This window comes from Cyprinodon tularosa, unplaced genomic scaffold (assembly GCF_016077235.1).
Source record: "Cyprinodon tularosa strain WSP-4 unplaced genomic scaffold, ASM1607723v1 ctg671, whole genome shotgun sequence".
Classification (NCBI taxonomy): domain Eukaryota; kingdom Metazoa; phylum Chordata; class Actinopteri; order Cyprinodontiformes; family Cyprinodontidae; genus Cyprinodon; species Cyprinodon tularosa.
The window spans coordinates 39,376-61,182 of NW_024039420.1; the positions used below are offsets into that span (position 1 = coordinate 39,376).

At 40.9% G+C, this 21,807-nt stretch overlaps 2 protein-coding genes across 4 annotated transcripts in view; one reads left to right on the forward strand and one right to left on the reverse strand.

Moving 5' to 3' along the window:
* The first annotated feature begins 284 nt into the window (after window positions 1-284).
* On the forward strand, window positions 285-6,972 carry plk4 (polo-like kinase 4 (Drosophila)). Of its 2 annotated transcripts, none has more exons than XM_038267394.1 (15): window positions 285-498; window positions 1,370-1,465; window positions 1,726-1,821; window positions 2,424-2,538; window positions 2,643-3,603; window positions 3,685-3,767; window positions 3,941-4,233; window positions 4,329-4,433; window positions 4,516-4,618; window positions 4,940-5,089; window positions 5,167-5,395; window positions 5,483-5,585; window positions 5,982-6,119; window positions 6,213-6,319; window positions 6,595-6,972. In XM_038267394.1, exons 1-15 carry the CDS (start codon window positions 469-471, stop codon window positions 6,719-6,721), a joined length of 2,736 nt encoding a protein of 911 aa, XP_038123322.1. In that variant the 5' UTR covers window positions 285-468; the 3' UTR covers window positions 6,722-6,972. The 2 variants fall into 2 exon arrangements, with proteins under 2 accessions (XP_038123322.1, XP_038123321.1); XM_038267393.1 differs by having other exon boundaries at window positions 286-498; window positions 3,685-3,773.
* A 1,343-nt stretch (window positions 6,973-8,315) lies between these two features.
* itpk1b (inositol-tetrakisphosphate 1-kinase b) overlaps window positions 8,316-21,807 on the reverse strand; it is a 33,308-nt gene continuing 19,816 nt past the window's right edge. Inside the window, exons 5-11 of one of the 2 annotated variants that reach the window (XM_038267396.1) lie at window positions 21,159-21,276; window positions 11,871-11,969; window positions 11,738-11,778; window positions 11,313-11,523; window positions 10,112-10,179; window positions 9,868-10,030; window positions 8,316-8,914 (exon numbers count right to left, since the gene is read on the reverse strand). In XM_038267396.1, coding sequence (XP_038123324.1) covers window positions 8,655-8,914; window positions 9,868-10,030; window positions 10,112-10,179; window positions 11,313-11,523; window positions 11,738-11,778; window positions 11,871-11,969; window positions 21,159-21,276 — 960 coding nt within the window. In that variant the 3' untranslated portion in view covers window positions 8,316-8,654. The remainder of the gene's footprint in view (window positions 8,915-9,867; window positions 10,031-10,111; window positions 10,180-11,312; window positions 11,524-11,737; window positions 11,779-11,870; window positions 11,970-21,158; window positions 21,277-21,807) is intronic. The other variant, XM_038267397.1, reaches the window with a different exon arrangement.

The following is a 21,807-nucleotide window of genomic DNA, read 5'->3' on the forward strand; positions in this document are numbered from 1 at the left end:
CACACACACACACACACACATATACCGGTATATATATATATATATATATATATATATTTTTTTTTTTTTTTTTTTTGGTAGGGGCGATTTGAATTATATGTAATGCATTTATATGCATAAAATAAACAAAAAGTATCTACCGTGTTATTTCTCTTTTTCCACATTTTATGCTTGAACTTATGTAACAATTGATAGCATTCAGCTCAGACACTTCAGAAGTTATGTACGGGCCCTTTAAATGGGGGCGTGGTTAAGACAAACGTTGCCAAGGAACTTAGCTTGTGACGTAGCCGCAGAGTAACTGGCGGATATTTTCAAAATGGAAGAAATGTCAGACTTTTGGAGGGGAACGTTAGCTCTAAGGTTGTTTACCCTCTGAGAGCCGCTGCTCCGGGGATTTATGCTTTATGTTGACAGAAGAAAATTTACACAAACCCACGCGGACCTGTGAGGTCGAAACCCGGCAGGATGAGCGTTTCAATCGGCGACAAGATCGAGGTAAGTCCCTTTGTTAGGCTAACGCACACAGCTAACGCTGACTGCGGCTAGCAAAAGGGGCGTCGGGAGTAAGAACTCACCGCTAGATAGGCTCTTACTATCCTTTAGCTTAGCGGAAAAGCCTATTAAACGCTTTCTCAGTAAATGGAGAAATATACTTAATATATTTATCATCAGAGGGAAAACATGGGGAGGGATTCAATTAGTTTTAGCTTGTGGTGTTATTGCTCTGGCATCATCATCAACATATACATTTTTGCATGATCAAAATAACTTATGTTTTTATAATCGACAATAATGTATTTATTAATAACAGTAATAGTTATCATAAAAACATGTATAGAGTAATCTTCATATAATAATAATAATAGTGATGATAATAACATTAATATTTTTTTATAGTACTTCCAATAAATGCTAATGTTTATCTGGTTAGCTATTAGACGCTCTCCAGAGACCTGATCATTACATCAGTTTGCTAACACATCCCGCTGCCTAGAAACGGCAGCTTTCTGTCCTCCAGCGGGGAGAAAGCCGGGATAATTAAAAGTTTTGATTGGCCAGATGGCAGCGTCAGTGTTTTGAGAGTTACTGTTTGTTGTGGTTTGTCGTTAGCTGCTGGTGTGACCCTTCCTGTGAGGATTTAGGATGTCGCATGTAAGAGGGACAGTGATGTTTGATCAGATTATGAATGATCTCTATAAAAGTTTGTATGATGGAAACTTTACCAGCCGAAATGACAAGGACAGTGTTTCATACCTTGAGGGGCTTAATATTGAGGCGCGTGCTTTTTAAAGATCCTGCTGCTGCGTTCATGCTCATCTAAAGTCTAAACATATTTTTGTGTGTGTGTTTTCTTCTGTTCTTGTAGGATTTTAAGGTCCTCACTCTCCTTGGCAAAGGCTCTTTTGCATGTGTTTACCGAGCAAAATCTGTCAAAACAGGATTGGAGGTTGCTATTAAAATGGTAAGATCATTTTGTTGTTGGAAATACAAGCTGTTGCCAGGAAATGGCAGTTCATGTGCAAACTAAGTACAGTTGGATTATTAGACTTTAGTTACCTCCCCTGGGCTTCTCTTGGTCCCACAAAGACGCCCCCAGTTGGTAAGGTGTTGCTGTGTAACAGATTGGCTGTTAGCTCCCAGACTGAAACACAGCTCAGTCCCATAGTGCATGTTAATCCGTTTTAGAAGGGGTGTAATTATCTGTGTTACTTCCATCTGTAGATCGACAAGAAAGCGATGCACAAAGCTGGCATGGTCCAGCGTGTGATAAATGAGGTGGAGATTCACTGCAGACTGAAGCATCCCTCCATCCTCGAGGTAATGTTTACAGGATAAGTTATATGTTTTAAAGTCAATACAGTACTTCACCCCAGTTCTTCATGCAGACTTTTGCTCTGATGATTGAGAAATACATTAAATGTTTGTTTAGTTTAATCAAGTTCAATTTTAATATGATCGTTTTTAAGTCAAATCACGGTTTGGGTTTAGTCATTGTTGTTCTAACAAGTCCTGAATGTTGTATTAAATGTAATTCAGCTGCAAAAAATGGTTCCAATAGTTGCTAATTATATGCATTCATCTTAGGGATTTTAAGACCTTAGTTAAGAATTTTATTGAATTTGACTAGATTAAATAGACTTTCCCTGAATATCTTTGGACTAGTTGTTTGCATAATACTTAGATGAAGGTTTAAAACAAATATCCCCAAGATAAATTTTTTTTATTTGCCACAGGAAATTCATTTAATTTGACCTTTACTATTAAACTAATGGATTTTTTGTTTGAATAATGTTGTCTAATTTTGCTATTTTGATACATGCACTTAAACAATGTTATAACAGTCTTCTCCACTAGATATAGTAGTATTTCATTTGATAGTCATTTTTTCATTCATATGTATGCATCATGTATTTCCAAAGCTCTACAACTACTTTGAGGACAGCAACTATGTGTATTTGGTGTTGGAGATGTGCCACAATGGGGAGATGAGTAGTTACCTGAAAGAGAAGAAGAGGCATTTCTCTGAAGATGAAGGTGAGATGCAGTTTCCTCTGATATTTTCTCAAATGCTGTAATAAAAGATTTACAAGTTTTATCATATTTAGCTTCCTAAACTGTAATTTGTTTTTTGTCTGCAGCCAGACATTTCATGCATCAGATTGTGAAGGGAATGCTGTATTTACACACCCATGGCATCTTGCACCGTGACCTGACGCTGTCCAACCTCCTGCTAACCAGCAACATGAACATTAAAATAGCAGACTTTGGCCTCGCCACTCAGCTCAAACTGCCAAACGAGAAGCACTTCACCATGTGCGGGACTCCTAACTACATCTCTCCGGAGGTGGCCACCCGCAGCGCTCACGGCCTGGAGTCAGATGTCTGGTCTCTGGGCTGCATGTTCTACGCCTTCCTGATGGGCCGCCCTCCGTTTGACACAGACACGGTCAAGCACACTTTGTCCAAAGTTGTTCTTGGGGAGTATGACATGCCGAGCCATGTTTCATTAGAAGCTCAGGACCTGATCCATCAGCTCCTTCAGAGAGACCCTTCCCTGCGACCCAGCCTCTCTACGGTGCTGGACCACCCGTTTATGACCCAGAGCCTGCTGGTCAGGACCAAAGAACTGAGGCTTGGCGATGACAGCTCCATCGACAGCGGCATCGCAACCATCTCAACAGCGTGCACCTCCTCCGCTTCAGCGAGCAGTGGCACCCGTCTCCAGCGGAGGACCAAGCACGTGATTGGTCCAACTCTGCCTAACCGTATGATGTCGGTTCCACCGCGCCAGCCGGCCAGCTTCGAAGACGGAGACCAGCTGCACCAGCAGTACCCACCAGACAGCTTCTGCAGGGAGGGCAGGCGGCGGGACAATCACGTTGGTGAGAGTGGACAGCCGTATTCCAGGTTCCTCAGGAGGGCTCACTCATCAGAACGCTGCAGTTCTGCAGAATCAGGACAAACCTCCTCGCAGCATGAGCTCGGGAGATGTCATTCAGAGGAGACTCTGTCTGCTTTAGGACGGCCCTTCTTCCCCTCGTCGTCCACTCCTCATTCTTTTTCAGATCATTGCAGGCTTCCCTCCCCTCCAGTTAAACAGTAGGTCCTCCTTTTGTTAAACTAATCTTCTCCTCGGGTCTCAGATGGAGCTTTATTACAGGCTTTCACTTTGTGTTTCAGCTCAGCCTTTCTGTCAGCTCAGATGGTTCATCCACCAACCTCCCAGTATCAGGACTTCGAGGGAGTTTCTAACTGGCTCAACAGTGAGGGTACATTTTTGCTTTTTAATAAGTGTGTGCTAGATCCAGGCTCTGACTAATATTTTAACAGTTTTTGACTTTCTTTGCAAATATTAGAACCAATCAAAGTCATAATTCTTAGTAGAAGTTCATCAGGGGCCTCGGATTGTCAGGTTAAAGTGTTGTCTCTGCCTCAGGTTCGGGGCCAAGACCCGCAGACAGCAGCGGCGGCAGCTTCCACAGCAGAGGGCAATCAGGGGTTCACAGCTCCTGGTCCGAACCCATGGGCCGAGGTCAGCAGCACCTGTATCCCGAGTCATCCCGGGAGATCACACCAGGAACAGATTTCCAGCCTCCTCACAGCAGGGAGCAAAAGCCCCTTCCAGCCAAACCCAGAGGGGAGAAGCAGAAGAAGACACTGAGAGATGTTGTGCCTCCTCTGTGCGCCTACAGACTGAAGCCCATCAGGCAGAAAACCAAAAATGCAGTTGTAGGATATAATTCCCTTTCTTTTTCATACTTGTGGTGTAATTGTTAATGCATACACATGCTCAGTCATCTGTTTTCTTTTTTTTTCTTTCTTAGGTGAGCATCCTAGACACAGGGGAAGTCTGCATGGAGCTTCTAAAATCCCAGAATGGGCAAGAAAGGGTAAAAGAAGTCCTGCGTATCTCCTGTGACGGCTCTATGGTACGTCACATGACGCACACCTCGCCGCACACAGAAGGAACCTTTCTGAAGCAACATTTCTAAAACAGTGCTATTGTTGTAGGTAACAATATACCAACCAAATGGTGGGAAGGGGTTTCCGGTGCTGGACTGCCCACCAGCGCCTCCGGAGGATATTCTCATCTGCAGCTATGATGACCTTCCAGGTAATTAGAGAGGCTTCCTGATTATCAGAAACTAGTCATGAAGCATACTTCATGACAGTGGGAAAAATAATAATTAATTAACAATAATAACCTATTCTTTTAACGTATATTTTAAACGTGCTATGAGTTTTTTGGGTCTGTGTTATTAATCATGTATTACTGAAAGGTCAGACCTTGTTTCATCCTCATCCTGGTAGATGTTAGCAGATTTTTAATTATTTTTAGTTTGCAATATATAAAATGTTAAATTCTTATCAGAGCTAAATTTATTTAGAAAAACTTATATGTTAATAACTTACTTGATTAACCTTTGTGTTGCAGAAAAATACTGGAAAAAGTACCAGTATGCCTCCAAGTTTGTGCAGCTCGTGAAATCCAAAACCCCTAAAGTGACTCTTTACACCAAGTACGCCAAAGTCATGCTGATGGAGAACTCACCTGATGCAGACCTGGAAGTCTGTTTCTATGATGGTGAGCCCCAGATGTTTGGCAGATGTGGAGAGCTCAGCGCTGTGGAGAAGAGCTGAACTGATGCTGTCATTTTTCAGGAGCAAAAACCCACAAGACCTCTGAATTGGTGCGAGTGGTGGAAAAGAGTGGGAAGTCGTATACCGTGAAGGGAGAAGTGGGTCTGAGTGGCCTGAGCCCTGAGAGCAGGTTTTATGTGGAGCTGTCCGACGAGGGCCACAGCATGTGTTTGTCACTAGAGGCCGCCATCACTGCGGAGGAGCAGCGAAGCACCAAGAAAGTCCCCTTCTTCCCGATCACTATCGGCAGGTACTGAGAGAGACGTTCTGTTTTATGTGTAAGGAGATTATTTTTCTCCCTTAACCAAGATGTGATAATTTGTGTTAACCTGTGCAGGAGACCGACCAGCTCCGAGGCTCCCTCCTCCGCATCGGATCCATCACAGCAGACCCCTCCTGATTCAGCAACACCTCCTAAACCGCCGCAGTTCACTCCTTCAGTAAGACTCCCAGCCTTAAATAGACAAGAGCCAGTTCACATTAAAAGGATGATGGGAGTTCTGCATCTGGATATCCCTCAGATAGAAAACATTTTGTTTTTCTCTTTTAAGGGCATAAAAGGCTTTTTTTACTATGAAAAAAACTACTCTGACAATAATCTGACCTTCGTCTTTGCCTGCTGTTCTTTATGTGGCTATCCTTTCTCTTTCATCAGCATCAGAAACCCATTATGACAGTTTACTTTAAACTGAAAATCAGACGTTTTTTATTCCTTCATCATCTATTAAGAGTCCTGCGTGGTACTGCAGCACTTGCAGGCCTGCTGACTGACCACCTATGTGCTCAGGGGATGTTTGTGTTATTGGATTTCTGTTTGATCCATTATTTGATTGCAGATGATTTCCTACGACGGGTCAGATTTCACCTCAGCCAGCATGAGCAAGAAGAGCTCTCCGGTCCGACAGGATTTGGTTCAGAGCGCAGGAAAGGTGGTCAAGTCAATCTTTGTGCCTAATGTTGGATGGGCATCACAGGTAAATGATTACAGAACCGTCTGAACACTGACCGGCCGAAGGCTGAATCTGTTCATAAATGGCTGTTTTTGTTTTTTTCTGCTGCTGCTGAAGCTGACTAGTGGAGAGGTGTGGGTCCAGTTCAACGATGGATCTCAGCTGGTGGTCCAGGCAGGGGTTTCCTGCATCTCTTACACGTCTGCAGAAGGCAGGATCACCAGGTAACTATAGGGACTGTTTCGTTATCAGGAAGGGGAAGCAGGGATGCAGCAGCGGCTTTAAATGTACCCGCCTCCCTTTCTGTTAGTTTAAGGTTATATTTAGTAAAAAATAGGCAATGTGTTTTTTTTCTCCCTAACAATAGTGGCTGTACCATAATAAAAGTCAACCTAATATATGACCTGTTGTACCCTAACCTCCAGCTGGAGCTCCCTGATGATTTCTCTATTGAACTATTTCCTGTTCCAGCTTCTAACCCGCCGCGTCTCGTCTGCAGGTACAAGGAGAACGAGAAGCTCCCAGAGCACGTCAAGGAGAAGCTGCACTGCCTCTCCACCATCCTCGGACTGTTGGCGAACCCGACGACATCTCGTCAACCCGCCGGCTGCAGAGAACCGCATTAGCATTAGGGACCTTCAGAACGTTAGCTCTGCTGGGGCTGTAAATATTATATGTGTGTTGTCTGTTTTTACCTGTAAAGAAGACTGATTATGAAAAGATTTTATTTTTCTAACATTGTATAGTGTCTCAAATAGCTGGTGGGAAAGTTCTCCTGTCTCATGAACTTGGTGATGAAATAAACATCTGGAGGGTGGAGAACAGAAGTGCTTGATGTTTGATATTAAAAAAAATTCTATTAAAAATGAAAAATATTGAAGCTCCCTGACCTAAAGAGTTTCTAACCTAGTAGATTAAAAATCAGGCATCAGACAAAGGAGGTTTCACATGTTTATTTTGCCGGTTGAACTGGCCCTTTAATTAAAAAAAGGTCAAAATTATGGATCTTAATTACAGAACTCTTACAAAACATACTATACGGAATTTAGCCTCGGTGCATATAAACATATAAGACACCCAAGAAGTAAACATTGAGGTGAAAGTGGGAGCAGGAAATGGTATGAATCTCAGGTTATTTTCTAAAATCAGAATGAAGCAGAGAAGGGAGGAGCACAGCGCCATGTACGGATATCAGCCTTTCCCCGTTAAAACGGGGATGCATTACATTCTCCTGAACCTGATGTCAACCCAATCTGATTTCAACGACAATTGCTTAAGTGGAGAAACCAGAAGGAATGATCTCTGAGATTTAAGAGGCAGGCTCAGAGGAATGCAATCATTTACAGACTGAACAGCAGTGCTGCTTTCATTTTGATCAACATGCGAGCCGTTTTACTGTAAAATATCCACATGTTCAAAAACATTACTGCTCTCATATTATTTATATAAAACATTTTCCCATAAAATCTCAATAAAATAAAGTTACTCTCATTAGATGTTAAGACAAAAGTATAAACAAGCTGGAGTAAAAAAAAAAAATCAGAGTGAACATTGGGAACAAGAGCTGGACATCCCATCATGGATACAGCAGCTGGAAGAGGAGACGGGTCAGGTTTGAGCTCAGAGCGAAGCGACTGACTGGAGATCTGCAAAAGAGGATAAAAGACGGGAAAACTACCAATTTCCCCTCGTTTCTCTGGGTGCCTTAGATCTATTCAACCTTCAAATGTTTAGGACTTAAAAAAAATGGTTTAAAGTGACATGGCTGTTTAAGGAGAATATTGGAAAAACTCCTGGAATTTCTCTGCAGTCATTAAAAAAAAGGGGAATGTGGTCGCAGAGAACCGAGCTGACGCTCAGATGCCGTTTGTTGGACATCAAACATCTGGAGCTAATGAGAAGGAAAACAGCCAAACGGCTGTGGAAAACTTGGTCATGTGATCATGGATGTTTACGTTTCTCTCACCAAAAAACTTATTTCATGGCACTTGGAGAGACAAACCGCTCACACTGGTTCCAACTAAACTCGATCTGACCCCAAAGTCCCCGGCAATCAGCCGGCTTCAATCTGCAGCAGCCTGGGATCTGTGGAGCGATGCTGGAATGCCGTCTCTTCTTCCCTTTCACTTCCACAGAGCGGTTCTGACCCGAGAACAAGCCCACAGGAGCAGGACCTGTTGATTGGTGGATGTGCTTCAGTCTGAAAGTTTCTCCAGCTTGGATCAGGCTGTCCCCGTTTGCTACCTCATCTGGACCCTTTCTTTACAGAGATCCCAAAAGGGAGAAAAGTGAAATCAGCTTTTAGGTTCCCAAAGGCTCACGTTACAGTACTGAGACTGTCTTATCAGACAGAACCAAATGTACAAAAAGGGGAAGGAAGCTTACACCCAATCACCAACAGTTTCAGTAACCACAGAGGAAAAGGCCTATCGTTGATTAGATACATTATTAACATCATTAATTACTGATTATTATTCGTCGTTGTTATTATTATTATTACTGTCACCACTGTGATTTACTTGTTATGGAATCAAGCGGGCCGGGCCGGGCCGGGCTCAGTCATTGGGAGGAGGCCTTTGTTGCTATCGTAGAGACGCAGTGCTGCTGGAAGTTGGGAGACACAGCTGAGTTGCAGCCCAGTCTCTGTAGCTCTTTCCCTCGCACGCTGTTGCAGGGGGCCTGAGGGGCGGCGCCACCACCGCTCACCGCTAAGCCGTTGGGCTGCTCGGCACCTTGAGCAAAGTCGGGGTTATGGCTCTGCAGGATGCTGCTGATGTGGCTCAGCAGGTCGTTGAAGAACTCCGGGACACCTTCGTAGCCTGGAAACATGGAGGTGCGTTCAGGAACACAGTAGAAAGACTAAACAGTTTTGATTTAAACCGTAAAACACATTTTCTCTTTTGATGGGACATCAAAAATCCAGCTGCTTTGTTAAAAGTTCGATGCATCAATGCATAGACATCACAAGGAATAATGCATAAGAAAAATTTACAGTACGCAAATAATCAAGTTTTTTTATTTCCCTTACATGTGTCGTTTGTTTTCACCTCATGATATTCCATCTTTCCTTCATTCCTTCCCTTTCTTGTTTCCCTTCTCACTTGCTTTTCTTACCGTATATCCTTCATTTTTTTTCTCATATTTGTAATCTCATTTAAATTTTTTTCAAACTCAGCTCAGAAACTCAGTAAAACTCAGTTTACCACGAAATCCCGGAAGGATTCTGAAATGTATTTCATAAATTACAGTTAACGTTGACATCCTGAGGAAAAAAAGAAACTACAGCCTTCCGTTTGGTGGAGCTTGGTTTAACAGTATTTTTCCTTCTCTGCTGGATGAAGCTGTCAACTTCCTCACCCCTAATCCTTCCACTCTGATTTATTAGTTTTGCAATGAAGACACTTTAATTCTGTAATGAAATCTGAGCTACTGTAGATCTGTATTAATTATCAATGCTGTGCAACTCAGGTCTGCTAAAATATTAGGTGGATTGGTAAATTCAAACCTAACCCAAACTCTGAGGCTGCCTGGTTCAGAGCAACGCTGCAGCTCTGGGTTGTCTCCATTAAGATCCAAAATAGCTCAGGATTCCAGAAGTGACAGAAGGCCATGAGTTTTACGCACGCAGACTGAGACACACACCAGAGCACACGGTTGCCATGAACCAACGGGGCTCAAGCTAAACAGGGTTCCGGCTCCGGAGCAAACAACCAAACAGAGACGATTTAGACCAACAGAACCCGCCTTTCCGCCAAACGAGTCCCACACGTACCGGGAAACGCGTTGATGTCGATGACGGCGTGCTGACCCGTCTGATTATTGATGATGACGTCGATGCCGAATAGTGACACGCCCAGAGCCTGCCGCAGTGACCTGGACAACTCCCTGATGACATCATCGCAGGGCGGTTGGGACACCCCCTCCACGTTCTCTCTCTGAGGTCAACATGATAAACGTTTAAGCAAAAACTAATAGAAACATTAACAGAGGAGCTGTTGATGATATCTGGGACCCACCGAGGTCAGGTCTGAGGACGACTCGGGTTTGGAGACGTTGTGGCTGTTGAAGAAAATGGCTTTCCTTTCTGAAAATGGAAAAAAATAAATATCATGAAAAACAGAAGGAGGGTAAGTTTCACATCATGGCCTGTAGGTGGCAGCAAAGGTCTGCAGTTACATGAGTCAAACAGCCAACTCTGAAACAAAACTCTGAAAGTTAAAGGCATCAGTTTTAAATGTATTTATGCTGGACTGGACTGCTTAGTCTTTGATTTACCTCGCATGTAAAATTTACTTTTAACCTCTTAGCATTCTGGTTTTTCAGTCATAAAAAAAAAAATAAGAAAATAAAAAAAACGCACAAAGGGGCCACTTTAGTATGGGCTTACTGTCTAGACCAACCATGACATTTAATCTTACACGGCTAAACCTGACGTCCAAAAACCTCAAGTAGAGAACAAAAAGAAATTATTTTAGAATACTTTTTCTTTTTATAAAATCAGATTTTGTTTGAGAAATTTTACATTTATGAATTTAAAGAATAAAAACAGAACCTTGATTATTCTCACAAAAAAAACTTACATTTGATCTAATTTATTGTTTGTTGTGGCTATTTTGGTTTCACTAAAAAATAAAACCACATTGTGCATTTTAATGAATAGATGCACCCAGGTCTCGTTTGAGTGGGTGTATTTATTTTTTTAAAAGTGGTTAAAGGCAGACAATTTTTTCTTGTACCCTAATTTAGGTATATTTATGTTTGCCAAAATAGTTTAAAACTATTTCAAAGTAAACATTTTCATAAGGTACCAAATCTGCCAATTATAAAACTATTTGGGGGCTGTGAGTGGCCCCCACGCTGCCCTGTGGAGCTCCCTGATCCAGGATGCACCTCTGTGGGATCCTGCTTCAGCTGTCTGACGTGGATCATTTTCCTGCACAAAGTAACTGTTGCTTTGCAAAGATAAGCAAAGCAGCTTACTACACTGCAGTTGAAAACGCTTTGCATGAGGGCTTCTACTCTGCAACATGAAAATCCTGAAGTCGTCCGTCCGAAGCACAGCATTGCGCTGCACTGAGGACGAAAAGCTGTGTTTGCTCTGAGCAGGACGGAAACCTGCTGCAGCCCTTAAAAGGCCATCAGGTCTGATTACAGGGACATTAGAGCTGTTTTATGAGCAATTTAGTGGGGGATCTGAACGAGCAGAGCAGATTGTACCGATGAGGATGTGTGCAGCCTCCAGACTCCTCAGCCGTTGCTCACCTGCAGGGCCAGCAGGGAAGTTCTTCAGGGAGGGCCTCTCCACCACAGTGTAGGACTCTCCCACCACAAACACCTTGTACAGCACGGCGTTGTGGTTGATGAAGCTCTGGATCACACACGGGGGCTTCACATCCTTCATGTCCTCTTCACTGAAGATAATGGCCATCTGTGGACAGAGGAAAGACGCTGCTGAACTCGGTTAAACCTTAACTCACATCAGCGCTGTTTGAGACCTGGGATGATGAATGTTTGTGGTGCTGGATTCAGCCGACATTATGATGACACATTTATCTGATTCTGGTGTTTGAGTTGAGTTAATGGACAATCCTGTGACGGGTCATGCTCTATCTACAGGAAGTGCAGCGTGTGCAGCTTCTCACCTCATGGGAGTTGGTGCCATGAGCCACACGGGTTTTACAAACTGTAGAGAAAAATCAGAGGGTCAGAACTCAAACAGGCCTTTAGGATTTACAGATGAAAGCAGATCTCTGGATAAAAGATGGCTCCACTCACTGAAGGGGAATGTGAGACCCTGCAGCTTGATCTGCTCCAGTACGTCCGGGGTGCACTCCGTGTTCAGGACCATGAATGGAGGAGAGCAAATCCTCTCATCTGATAAAAAAAGGGGAGAAGATGGACTATGTATTCCTTTAGATGTTAGCAAAGCTAAGCAGAGATCAGAACAGGCCAGTTTTCCCCAGATCGACTCGTAGGTAGTCAAGGATCTGCAGTCATTTACATCACAGGCATCAGCAGCAAACAGGAATAACCTAATTATTAATAAATTCTTGGAATTTTAGCTGCTTTTTTATAGGTTTGGTGCGCAGAGTTTAAGGAATAGTTCATAAAAAGGAGGGAGGAGAAATGTAAATATGAATGGAAATAATTAATCAACTGTTTTTCCCGCATGTACCTTTTGTGTTCTCCTTGTAGCACCATTTTTCTTTAATTCCTTTCTTCTGTCCCTCCTCACCGTTTTTTATCTCCATTTGTTATAGTGTAAGTAAGTAATCCCAGTCCTTTAAATCAAATGCCTTAAAACTACTAACCACCTTTCTGTTCAGTTTGTATAGCCAGTGGGCGGAGTTAGCCATTTTGGCCCCAGTGCAGTTTTTATAAAGGGTCCCTCCTCCAAGTCTGCCCGTTCCCCCTGTAGGCCATAGGTGTAAAAGATTGTGTAGGGCTCTTACAAATTACATATTGCGACACTGTGAAGCAGATAGTTGTTCAACAATTAACTGCGGTCCCTCCCTTGAGATGTCAATCAACATACATAGCCTTTTTGAGTCTTTTAAGAATGGCAGTAATTTCTTTTGTAAGAGTTATAGGCTCAATCATAAGGAGCTGCGCTCGTCCTCCATGTTTTTTCCATGTGGAGCCATCTGCGTGGTTACAAATTGTTCTAGGTGTGCGGTGTAGATATTCAGACCGCACACAGGCGTTGAAATGATGCAATTTGTGCGTGCAAACCTCACAGACGCATCAAGCATACATCCAGTTTAAGTAAAAGGTCTCTGCTGTATAGGAGGCGTGGCTTTCTGCTCCTTCCAGAAGCAGAGGGGAGCTCAGGGGCTTCAAACATCCTTCCCTCACCCCTCTTTGAAAATTAGATTAGGATTACACCTGTATTAATTTGATCTAGAAAAACAATATTTATTGTTCTACATTTTGTGTCAGCAATATAAGCTTTGCAGTAAGTTATTCTGAACCAATCACAAAGGTTTGCATCAACTTTACTTGGTTTAATCTTTTTTTTAAGCTTATTTATGTGAAGGTTAACGAGAATTTTTTTTAGCTCATTCTAACTAACAAAAGTTATTTTTAAACTCACAGAAGTAAAGAAACTTCCATAAAGTGGATTTTCGTTTATCTTAGCTAAAAAGTACGATCCTTAAAGCCCATTTATTTATTATAATTATGATGAGAGCTTTCCAAACTGTTTTAATAACATTGATTCTATAAATAAAATCCTTTTATGAACCTGTTCTGTACCACTGGTGCCTTGCAGAGAACTTTTCCCCCCGATTTTCCTGCCAAAATGAATAAATCAAACATTTTACAGCACAGTCTGTTGTTCTCCACAGATGATGTGAACCACTAGTGTCATCTTTACTATTAAACACTTTCTGTAGAGAAAAATATGAACTTTATGGGGTTTAAATGATAACATCGACGTCTGTTATCAATATACATTTTTTTTAGAGATTAAACACTATACATAAAATAGTATGAAGGTTTTATTTTAATTAAAACCAAATCCTTGTTCAATGAGTTTAGTTTTTGAGATTACTATAACTGAAAAGAAATGAAAGGTAAATTTGTTATAAATTACGATAGACTGAACTGAAGTAATCTTTTATTCTACAGATTATATACCGGTACTTAAGATTACCATTTTTTAATACTATTTTTTTTATAGTTGCATTTTTTTTCAGTATAAAAACTATTAGATAGTGGAAATTAATGATCGACTTCTAAATCAGAAAGTAGAGAACTTATGATATTATCCTCATCTGTTTAATAGTCATTTAAAGGTGATTTAACTGATCGAACTCTGATTGCAAACTTGTCATTTCATGTCTTATAAAGTAACGCATTATAATTGACTGAAAGTACTTTGAAAGAACATTTCCCTATTTTTTGTTTAAATGTTTGATTTTATGTTTTTAAGTGAATTGTCTCATTTTGACCCAGTGAGGAACTAGAGAAACTTGTGTTTTTACTAATATTTTTACTTCCCATTACTGCCTATCTAGAGGTCTCAATATTGTCATCCTTAAAAAGATCACTTTTTATTGTTAAGATCTAACTTTATTTATCAATTGTATGACAAACTTTGCACTCATTGATTTAAAGTAAACATATTGAAATAAAAAATGAAGGTAAATATTAGTTCAATAATAATCTCCTAATTGTTTCCTTAAATAATAAAATTCCTTAGTGATTACGGAGCCTCAAAAGGGTTCAAATATGCAATTCTTTCATTTTAAAATACCATGCAGCACACCTTTCTCCTTTATTTGTTAACAACGGATCATTACCTGTCACACGGGAAACCTGATCTCTGGCAGGAAAAATGGGATCGGCGCGTTTTTGTTTCCCATTTTCTCCCGATTCTTCCCAGATTCTTACATTTCAGCCATTTATAATAGAGACTGTAGTGGAACCAAAGTAAAAGTGTTTTCAATATAGAGTTAATGATTTGCACCCTCTGTTGCGTCGGCTGGTAACTGGTTGGTAAAACCTGACTCATATGACAGGCAGATGAGACTTAATGCAAGCTCTAAAAAACAAACACAGTCATGCATCACCTGCCTTTTTTCTGTGTTTTTCCCCCACCTCCTTCCCATTTGGTGTATACCAACTCATGCTCTTTAAAGTCACACGACTGCATGAGTGACACCCTACCATGTTTTGCAACAGAGTTTGAAGACAAACTGCGCGCCCAAACACCCGTCATTAAGGAGTCATCAGGTCCTCCCGTCATCCATTAAGGGTCTCCCAGCAGCGAACCACAACAGTAGCATTTAGAGTCTGATGAGACCACGGCTTCTTCTGAAGCTTGGCCTCCTTCTGTCTTATCTCTAACAGACGGCAACAGAAACCCTGTCTTACATCACTTCCTGTAGGGGAGAGTTCCTGACAGGAATAAACAGCAGCCAGTAGGCTTCATCATGCATAAACAGTCATCTGCTCCTTACGTGTGATTCCAGCGAGGCAAATATAAACCGTAAGGAAACCAGGACATCCAATGTGAGTCATTATTTATTTAACAAAAGCAAACAGCAGAAGCTGTTAAAAAAAATGAAGTGAATTTTCAATAAAAACGGAAGAGGATATAACCTAAATAGTAAAACATACACGGTTTAGATCAATGTCTTATCTTAAAGGCAGAGCGAAGCAATGAAAAAGTATCCCAGGATTTAATGGCTTATTTATTTATGTTGATGCCACTGCCCCCGTCTGACATCGTTGGAACTGCAGCGAAACAAACACTGAAACACAGAGATGCTCAAACTGTCTAAGGATCATTCTAGCTGCAGGTTTATTCAGAGGTCAAGTTCACCTTACTGCTGGTTATGTGGTATTGAGCTCTGAGCAGACACTGCAAAAAATGAAAATCTAATTAAGATATTTTTACTTAAAATAAGTGCATATTTTCTCCAAATCGGCACGAAAGTGAGACACTTTGCCAATGGAACAAGACCATTTACATTTAAAATAATTATTTAATTTAATTGCATTGTCTTATTTCAAGTTCACATTATCTAATTATCTTATTTTAAGAGTAAAGAGACTAATTTCATTGGCAAATCATCATATTTACCCACTTAAATTAAGGGCAAATACACTTAATTCAAGAAATTTTAACTTATTTCTAGATCAATTTTGCAGTTCAGGTGAATGTTAAGTTCCTAGACTCTTTTAGTGTGGCACTGTACACCTATAGGAAACGAGTGACAGACCAAAGCAGAAGCTGGTAAATAGCTGATGACAAACACACAATGGAAACATAGCGGCCTTTGTCAGTTGGGGGGGGGCTCATTCAAAGCTCAGCACCTTAGGCTGTGACTGTGCCAAGGTCAGCAGAATCTCACCGAGCTGAGAGAGAAGCAGCTCCATGAGAACTTTAGGTTTAATTAACCAGTGAGCTCAGAACCACAGCAGCATCTATATTGAAATGTTTTTTTTTTCCCATATAAAATTTAGATATTTTTTGTTAACTGAACTGAACATTTTTGGAAAAAGCAATGAGTTCCTGACAATTTTCTATTCATTTTAGTTGGTATTACATTCAGGATGTCTGAGCGCAAAACGGCTACATGGTTTGGGTTTTTATTCTCTGCATCTTCCACAAATCACTAAAGTAGCTTATTATCTATTGGACATATTTCTGAAACCTCTCAAGCTTTTACCAAAATCTGCGACACTTAAGGCCTGAATTCTGCTGTAGATCATTCAAATTACCCAGCTGATGAACTAGGTTCTTATTTAACGAGTTTAGAAACCGATGATCTGGTTTAAAACCAAGATCCAGCAAATCGAGACAAAAAAAAAAAAAGTTTACTGATTTCTGAACATTAATGTTTGGATTATCCGCCAGCAATTGAAACACCAAACTTATCAATTAGTAGGAAAAAAAAACATATTTCTGGTGGCCATAGAAAAAAGACATTAAAGTCTAGATAAATCATTAAGTGCTTTTATACTAAATGCTTCCCCCTGAAGAAGCCCCGTTTTTTACCTGAGAATAAAAGCATCCACATAACATGTATCCATTATTCTTATTAGTGATCTAAAATTATTTCTCTAAAATCTAATACTTCTGAATTTTATTCATAATAAATGTATAAATGCAGGAAGCTACATCTACATGTTGATCTCGTTCTAGGAGGTAAATATGTGGGCATAAAATATCTGTTTTAGTGAAAAAAAAAATTCCTATACAGTTAATATCAGGTACTGATTTATTAAAGTGCTTTTAATTCCATTTAAATCATTTAACAGGCAGGTTTGAGTTTAAAGACAGCATATGAGGCTATTTTGTTTCCATCCGATGGTGTATGTTTTCATATCTGCAGGCCTTAAAATAAAGTTTTTATTGGTTTAAAAAAAAAAAAAACAGCAAAAAGACAAGAAGATTTCAAATAAAAGACAAAAAATTCACATTATGGACATTTTATTTCAATAAATAAATAATATGTGTTTCAAATAAAGCTTACTGGGGGCTCTGGGGATGAGACTGGGCTGGTTAACTTCCCTGGTTTTGGGCCAAAAAGGAAAAACTTGTCTGTGTTCTCTAAAGCGACACACAGGATGCTTCAGGGCAGAGAGACCAAACTTGTCCTTTGAACTTGTTGGATTTCCTAATATGTAATATTACTTTGTTATTTTGGATTAACCTGCTCACACTGATTCTTGCTTTTTTTTTTTTTTTTAAGATTTTGAAAGGATTTTTTTTTTTAAGAGATGTTCCTCTCTAGTGTCGCCACATTCCTGTTAAGGAGGAGGTATTGCTGTAAAGTGCAGAGCTTCCTTTGATAACCTTTAACCAAATGGGATAATAAACTGGATTTGACTGCCCTGTAAGAAAACCAAGACTCAAATGGAAGGTATGCAGCTTAAAGAGCCTTTCCAAGACATTTGTTGATGAGCGTTTTTTATAGGTTGTGTAAATTGAAAAGAAAATAATAAACAGATCTCATGGCTTTTATTCTTTCTCTACAACAAGCCAACGACGTCGTGTTTGGGTTGATTTGGAGTGCGGTGGTAAATCCAGATGCCTTGTTTTATTTCACCAGGATAAGAATAGCCGCCTGATATTTCCCAGAAAACAACCTGAAGCTGCAGCATCCACATTACATCAGCGCATCGCGACGGCAGCTGGTGTAAAAATATGTCAAACAAACCCGCCGGACGACTGAAACCTTGTCAAACAGAAAGCGTTTCAGCTCCAGAGCTGAGGATTGATAGTAAAGAAAGCAGGGAGCAGTGGACAGGAGCGGGGAAGCTGGGCTGGCTGGAGGATCAATCTGGCTCTGTCTAAACACTGCACACCCGGAGCAGACCCGATGGAGCCGACCGCGGCGTTTATGGGAAAAGACTGAACTAAAGTCAGTGATGCATTCACCAAACGGCTGTCAAACACCTAAAGTTCTGCCCACTTCTTCATTTTAGGTTCAAAGCTCTTAGAAAAACATTGTATTATTTACTTAACATATTTACTCTGAACGTCTTTTATGAAAAAAAAAAATCCCCAGAAAACTTCCTCCTTCCAAAGCAAGACCTGAAAGTTTTTATATTCTAGACTTTGGTAGTTCCTGTCTGAATATCTGACTTTGCTCAGAATTAGTTAAGAGAAAGTTTTCTGCTGCTGCCGCAGGGACAGGGAACCAGTGAATCCAACAGGGAACCTTTTGCGGCTCAGAGAGGAGGCCTTAAGGCACATCACGGAGCAGAGCCAGCGTTCCAGTCATGAATCAACCCCAACGATCCTTTAGTCTGACCGTCTTCAGCTCAACATGACCTGCAGTAACTCCTGATCTGCGTTAGCATCACCGCTTGCACAATGTGGAGGAGAGCAGCTGATGATGAGGTCTGATGGGGCCACATCCTAACCTGAAGAGGAGGAGGTGAGGTTTTTCTGTAGGGTCTGCTTGCCTGTCAGGCCTTGGTTGTCATGGCAGCTGCTCCATGCATCCAACATTGAACTCTATTAAAACCCAGTAAAAAAATCCTCTGGACTGCCCCCCCACCGTTATGATAGCAGATGGCCACGATGCAGTTCAGTCCTGTTACGTAACAGCCAGCATGTCTATTTGGATAAAAAAAAAAAAAAAAACATCTCTTCTTCTTCTGCTTCTATTTTAGGAACACTGTGACACGTCACCATGGCGAAGCACCGATCCGACTCTGGTCTTCAGCGCCTTGCGCTCAAGAAACAATTTAAAGGTTTATGCTCCACGCCTTATATGGATGTGAGGGGATGTGATTCCCTGTCAGGAATGTGCCGCTGTCGTCAGTGCCTGCAGGCTAAAACACAATTTATGGGCTGATCGGGAAACGACCCACTCCAAGGCAGTGTGCACCGAGCCCGGTTTACAAGTTCTGGTGTAAACAAGCCCAAGACTAAAGGGTTCAGCCTAGGGTCCGACATCCACATGGAAGCATAAGAAAGCAGAACCTAAGCCAGAGGAAACAGCTTTAACGTTTCCAAGGCAGCAATGAGGAAGAAACTGCAGCTAAAACCACCATCCTGATGAACATCTATCTACATTACTGGAAACAACAGTCACTCGGCAGTTCTAGAGATCTACTTTACCTGAGAGCAGCAGAAGCAGCAATGACGTTAACTTTGCACCCTGCAAACCTAATTCTTATTATACATCTGCTCTGGAGACCACATACTGATATTCACAGCATAAGTATGGCTGACAGGTACAAACGTGCTGCAAACATAAGAATGATGCAATCTCTAACACAAACTCTGCAGTCCAACAATGACCTTAATGACTCCCCATTACAAAGGGGTGGACCTGTTTTCGGTACAATTTGCATGTTTTCTAAGCCACAACAAGGCTTTTGTTGGGCGACTCTATAAAGCTTGGAACTCAATGCTACTCCAGACATTTTGAATTGAGAAAGCTTTGTGGATGGGAAGCCAAATGTCTTAAAACTTGGAAAACAAAGTCCAGTGGTTTGTTTTTAACTTTTTTTTGGAATGACTATGACCCGAAGGACTGAGAATCTTCACCAGCACACACTCTAAAACACACAAGAAATAAATAAATGAAAGAAGAGAGTTCTGGACCTTCACAAAACTGGGTTAACCTTGGAGGAAACTTCCTTCCCTTTCAACATTATCCTAACTGGAAAGCACAGTGGCGGCAGCATCATGCTGTTGGGGTAAAACTGTTGCACTTCACAAAAGCTTTGTGAACACTTAAGCTACATTCTAAACACATCAGTGATAAAGTTAAAACTTTGGCTCCTTGGTTCGACGACTCTTTTAAAGACGAGCAGCATGAAAACCAAGGACCTGGACGCTGGCTTTAGGAAGTCATCCTCCCATCCTGCTCTGTGGGCAGCGAATGGTGCCAGCTTGAACTGGTGGATAGCCGAATGCTAAAATTAGGGGCTGCGCTTGCTGATCCCGTGCCCACATCTTGCTGCTGTTACAAAAATTATAAAAACCAGTTGCTAAGGAAATGTTGAGTTTTTTTATGTGTCATTCGAAACACCTTTTTTTTTTTTATAAATAAAAGTTAAATTACATCATAGATTTCTACTAATTTATGAGGGGTCTGTCTCTGGGTGATAAAATCAAACCTGGTAACTGGGTTAAGGTAAAAAAGGGATAAAACAATTAATCGGATTAATCATGATTAATCAATAACTTTAATAATCACCACCTAATTTAGTAATCAATTAATCATTATCTGGAGTATACTGCAAAACATTCCTTTAGTTGACATAGCAACTTATTTAGAGCAGTGATTATATCAAAGTTGTAAAAACATTTATGAACATTTTGCATTTAAGATTAAAAAAAGTTTTTGTTTCACTTGGTTTGATTTTGTAAAAAGTCCTCTTTAAGGAACCTTTAGCTATTCGATTATTAATCGAAAAAATTATCTTTAGATTAATTGATTTGCAAAATAATCGCTTGTTGCAGCCCTTGTAAGATTTCATGGAGCCTATGGGCCATGTTGACTGGCCATGTCACTGCTCTTCTCTTCCTAAGTAGTCCATGTGTGAACTATTTGGTTTTACGGCTTTATTTCTTAATGGGGACAATACAATAACCACTGACCACCGGCATTTAGCACTGGATTTGTTAGAAGGTGGCAACAAAGTCAGTGTTTTAGAGTGACCATCACCGACCTGACCCAGTTAAACCAGTTCTGTCAAAAGGGAATGGGCCAAATATTGTGAGAAACTTGTAGAAGAATACCCAAAATGTTATGTCTAAGTACATTTCCACTGAATGTTTAGAAAATGTAAATACATTCCCGAACTCTCTCATCATTTAGAAACAGAAATTATTTCAGTAAACACAACCGACTTAAAACAAGAAAAAAAACAGCAAGGACAAATGTTTTATAGGTTTATAGTGTGTATATAATAAACACACCCTGATGGTGCAGGATAGATTATGTCAGAGCTTCCTTCACTTTGTTCAGGCATCTGCATAACTTCCCTCATCAAACAATAAATTTACTCATTATACTGTTTAACAACCTCCTCTGACTCGACGATGCAGTCATGGGAGAGTCACTGGCCAACCAGCAGCTCACTCACCTTGCATACACCTTTCTATTCTGTGAACGAGCTGATAGGACTTGCAGCGGTCCAGCAGAGTTCGGATGGCTGGTAGCGGGTCCAGGACCACGGTCTCAGGGTGAGCATCGATGTAGTCCTGAAAATGAAGAAGAAAAAAAAAACCATTTAAGCTCCTCTAATGATTTTAAAAATCATCATCATCATCATCAAAATCTCAGACATAGCAGGAAAAATCTTGTTAAAGTCTGCTGGCAGAGGCTAATATCCACAGTATGAAATCATAGGTTTGCGGTGAAGCAAACGATTTAATAAGAAAAAAAGAAAAGATCACTATGAGTTGGAGCTTGTTTTATGACGGGTTTTCAGCTTTTCTCTCTGGCAGCAAAAACTCACAGACAGGTTACACCACAGCCTTTCACAAGGGATTAAATCAGCTGCGACTGGCAGAGATAATCAGAAGGTTTCTGTGCCCTGAAAAATAGTTTAGCTTTAATTGCTTTCAAGTTTTATTCGAAGCCTTGCGACATTTCGGTATTCTTGTAAAAGCTCCAGGTTCCACCTTTTGTCCTATTGAGGTCAGGCATGCGAGAGGCTCCAATGTGTTTTAAAACCCGTTCCACCACATCTGCAGTAGGGTCATCCAGAAGCAGAGAACGATCATGGCGAT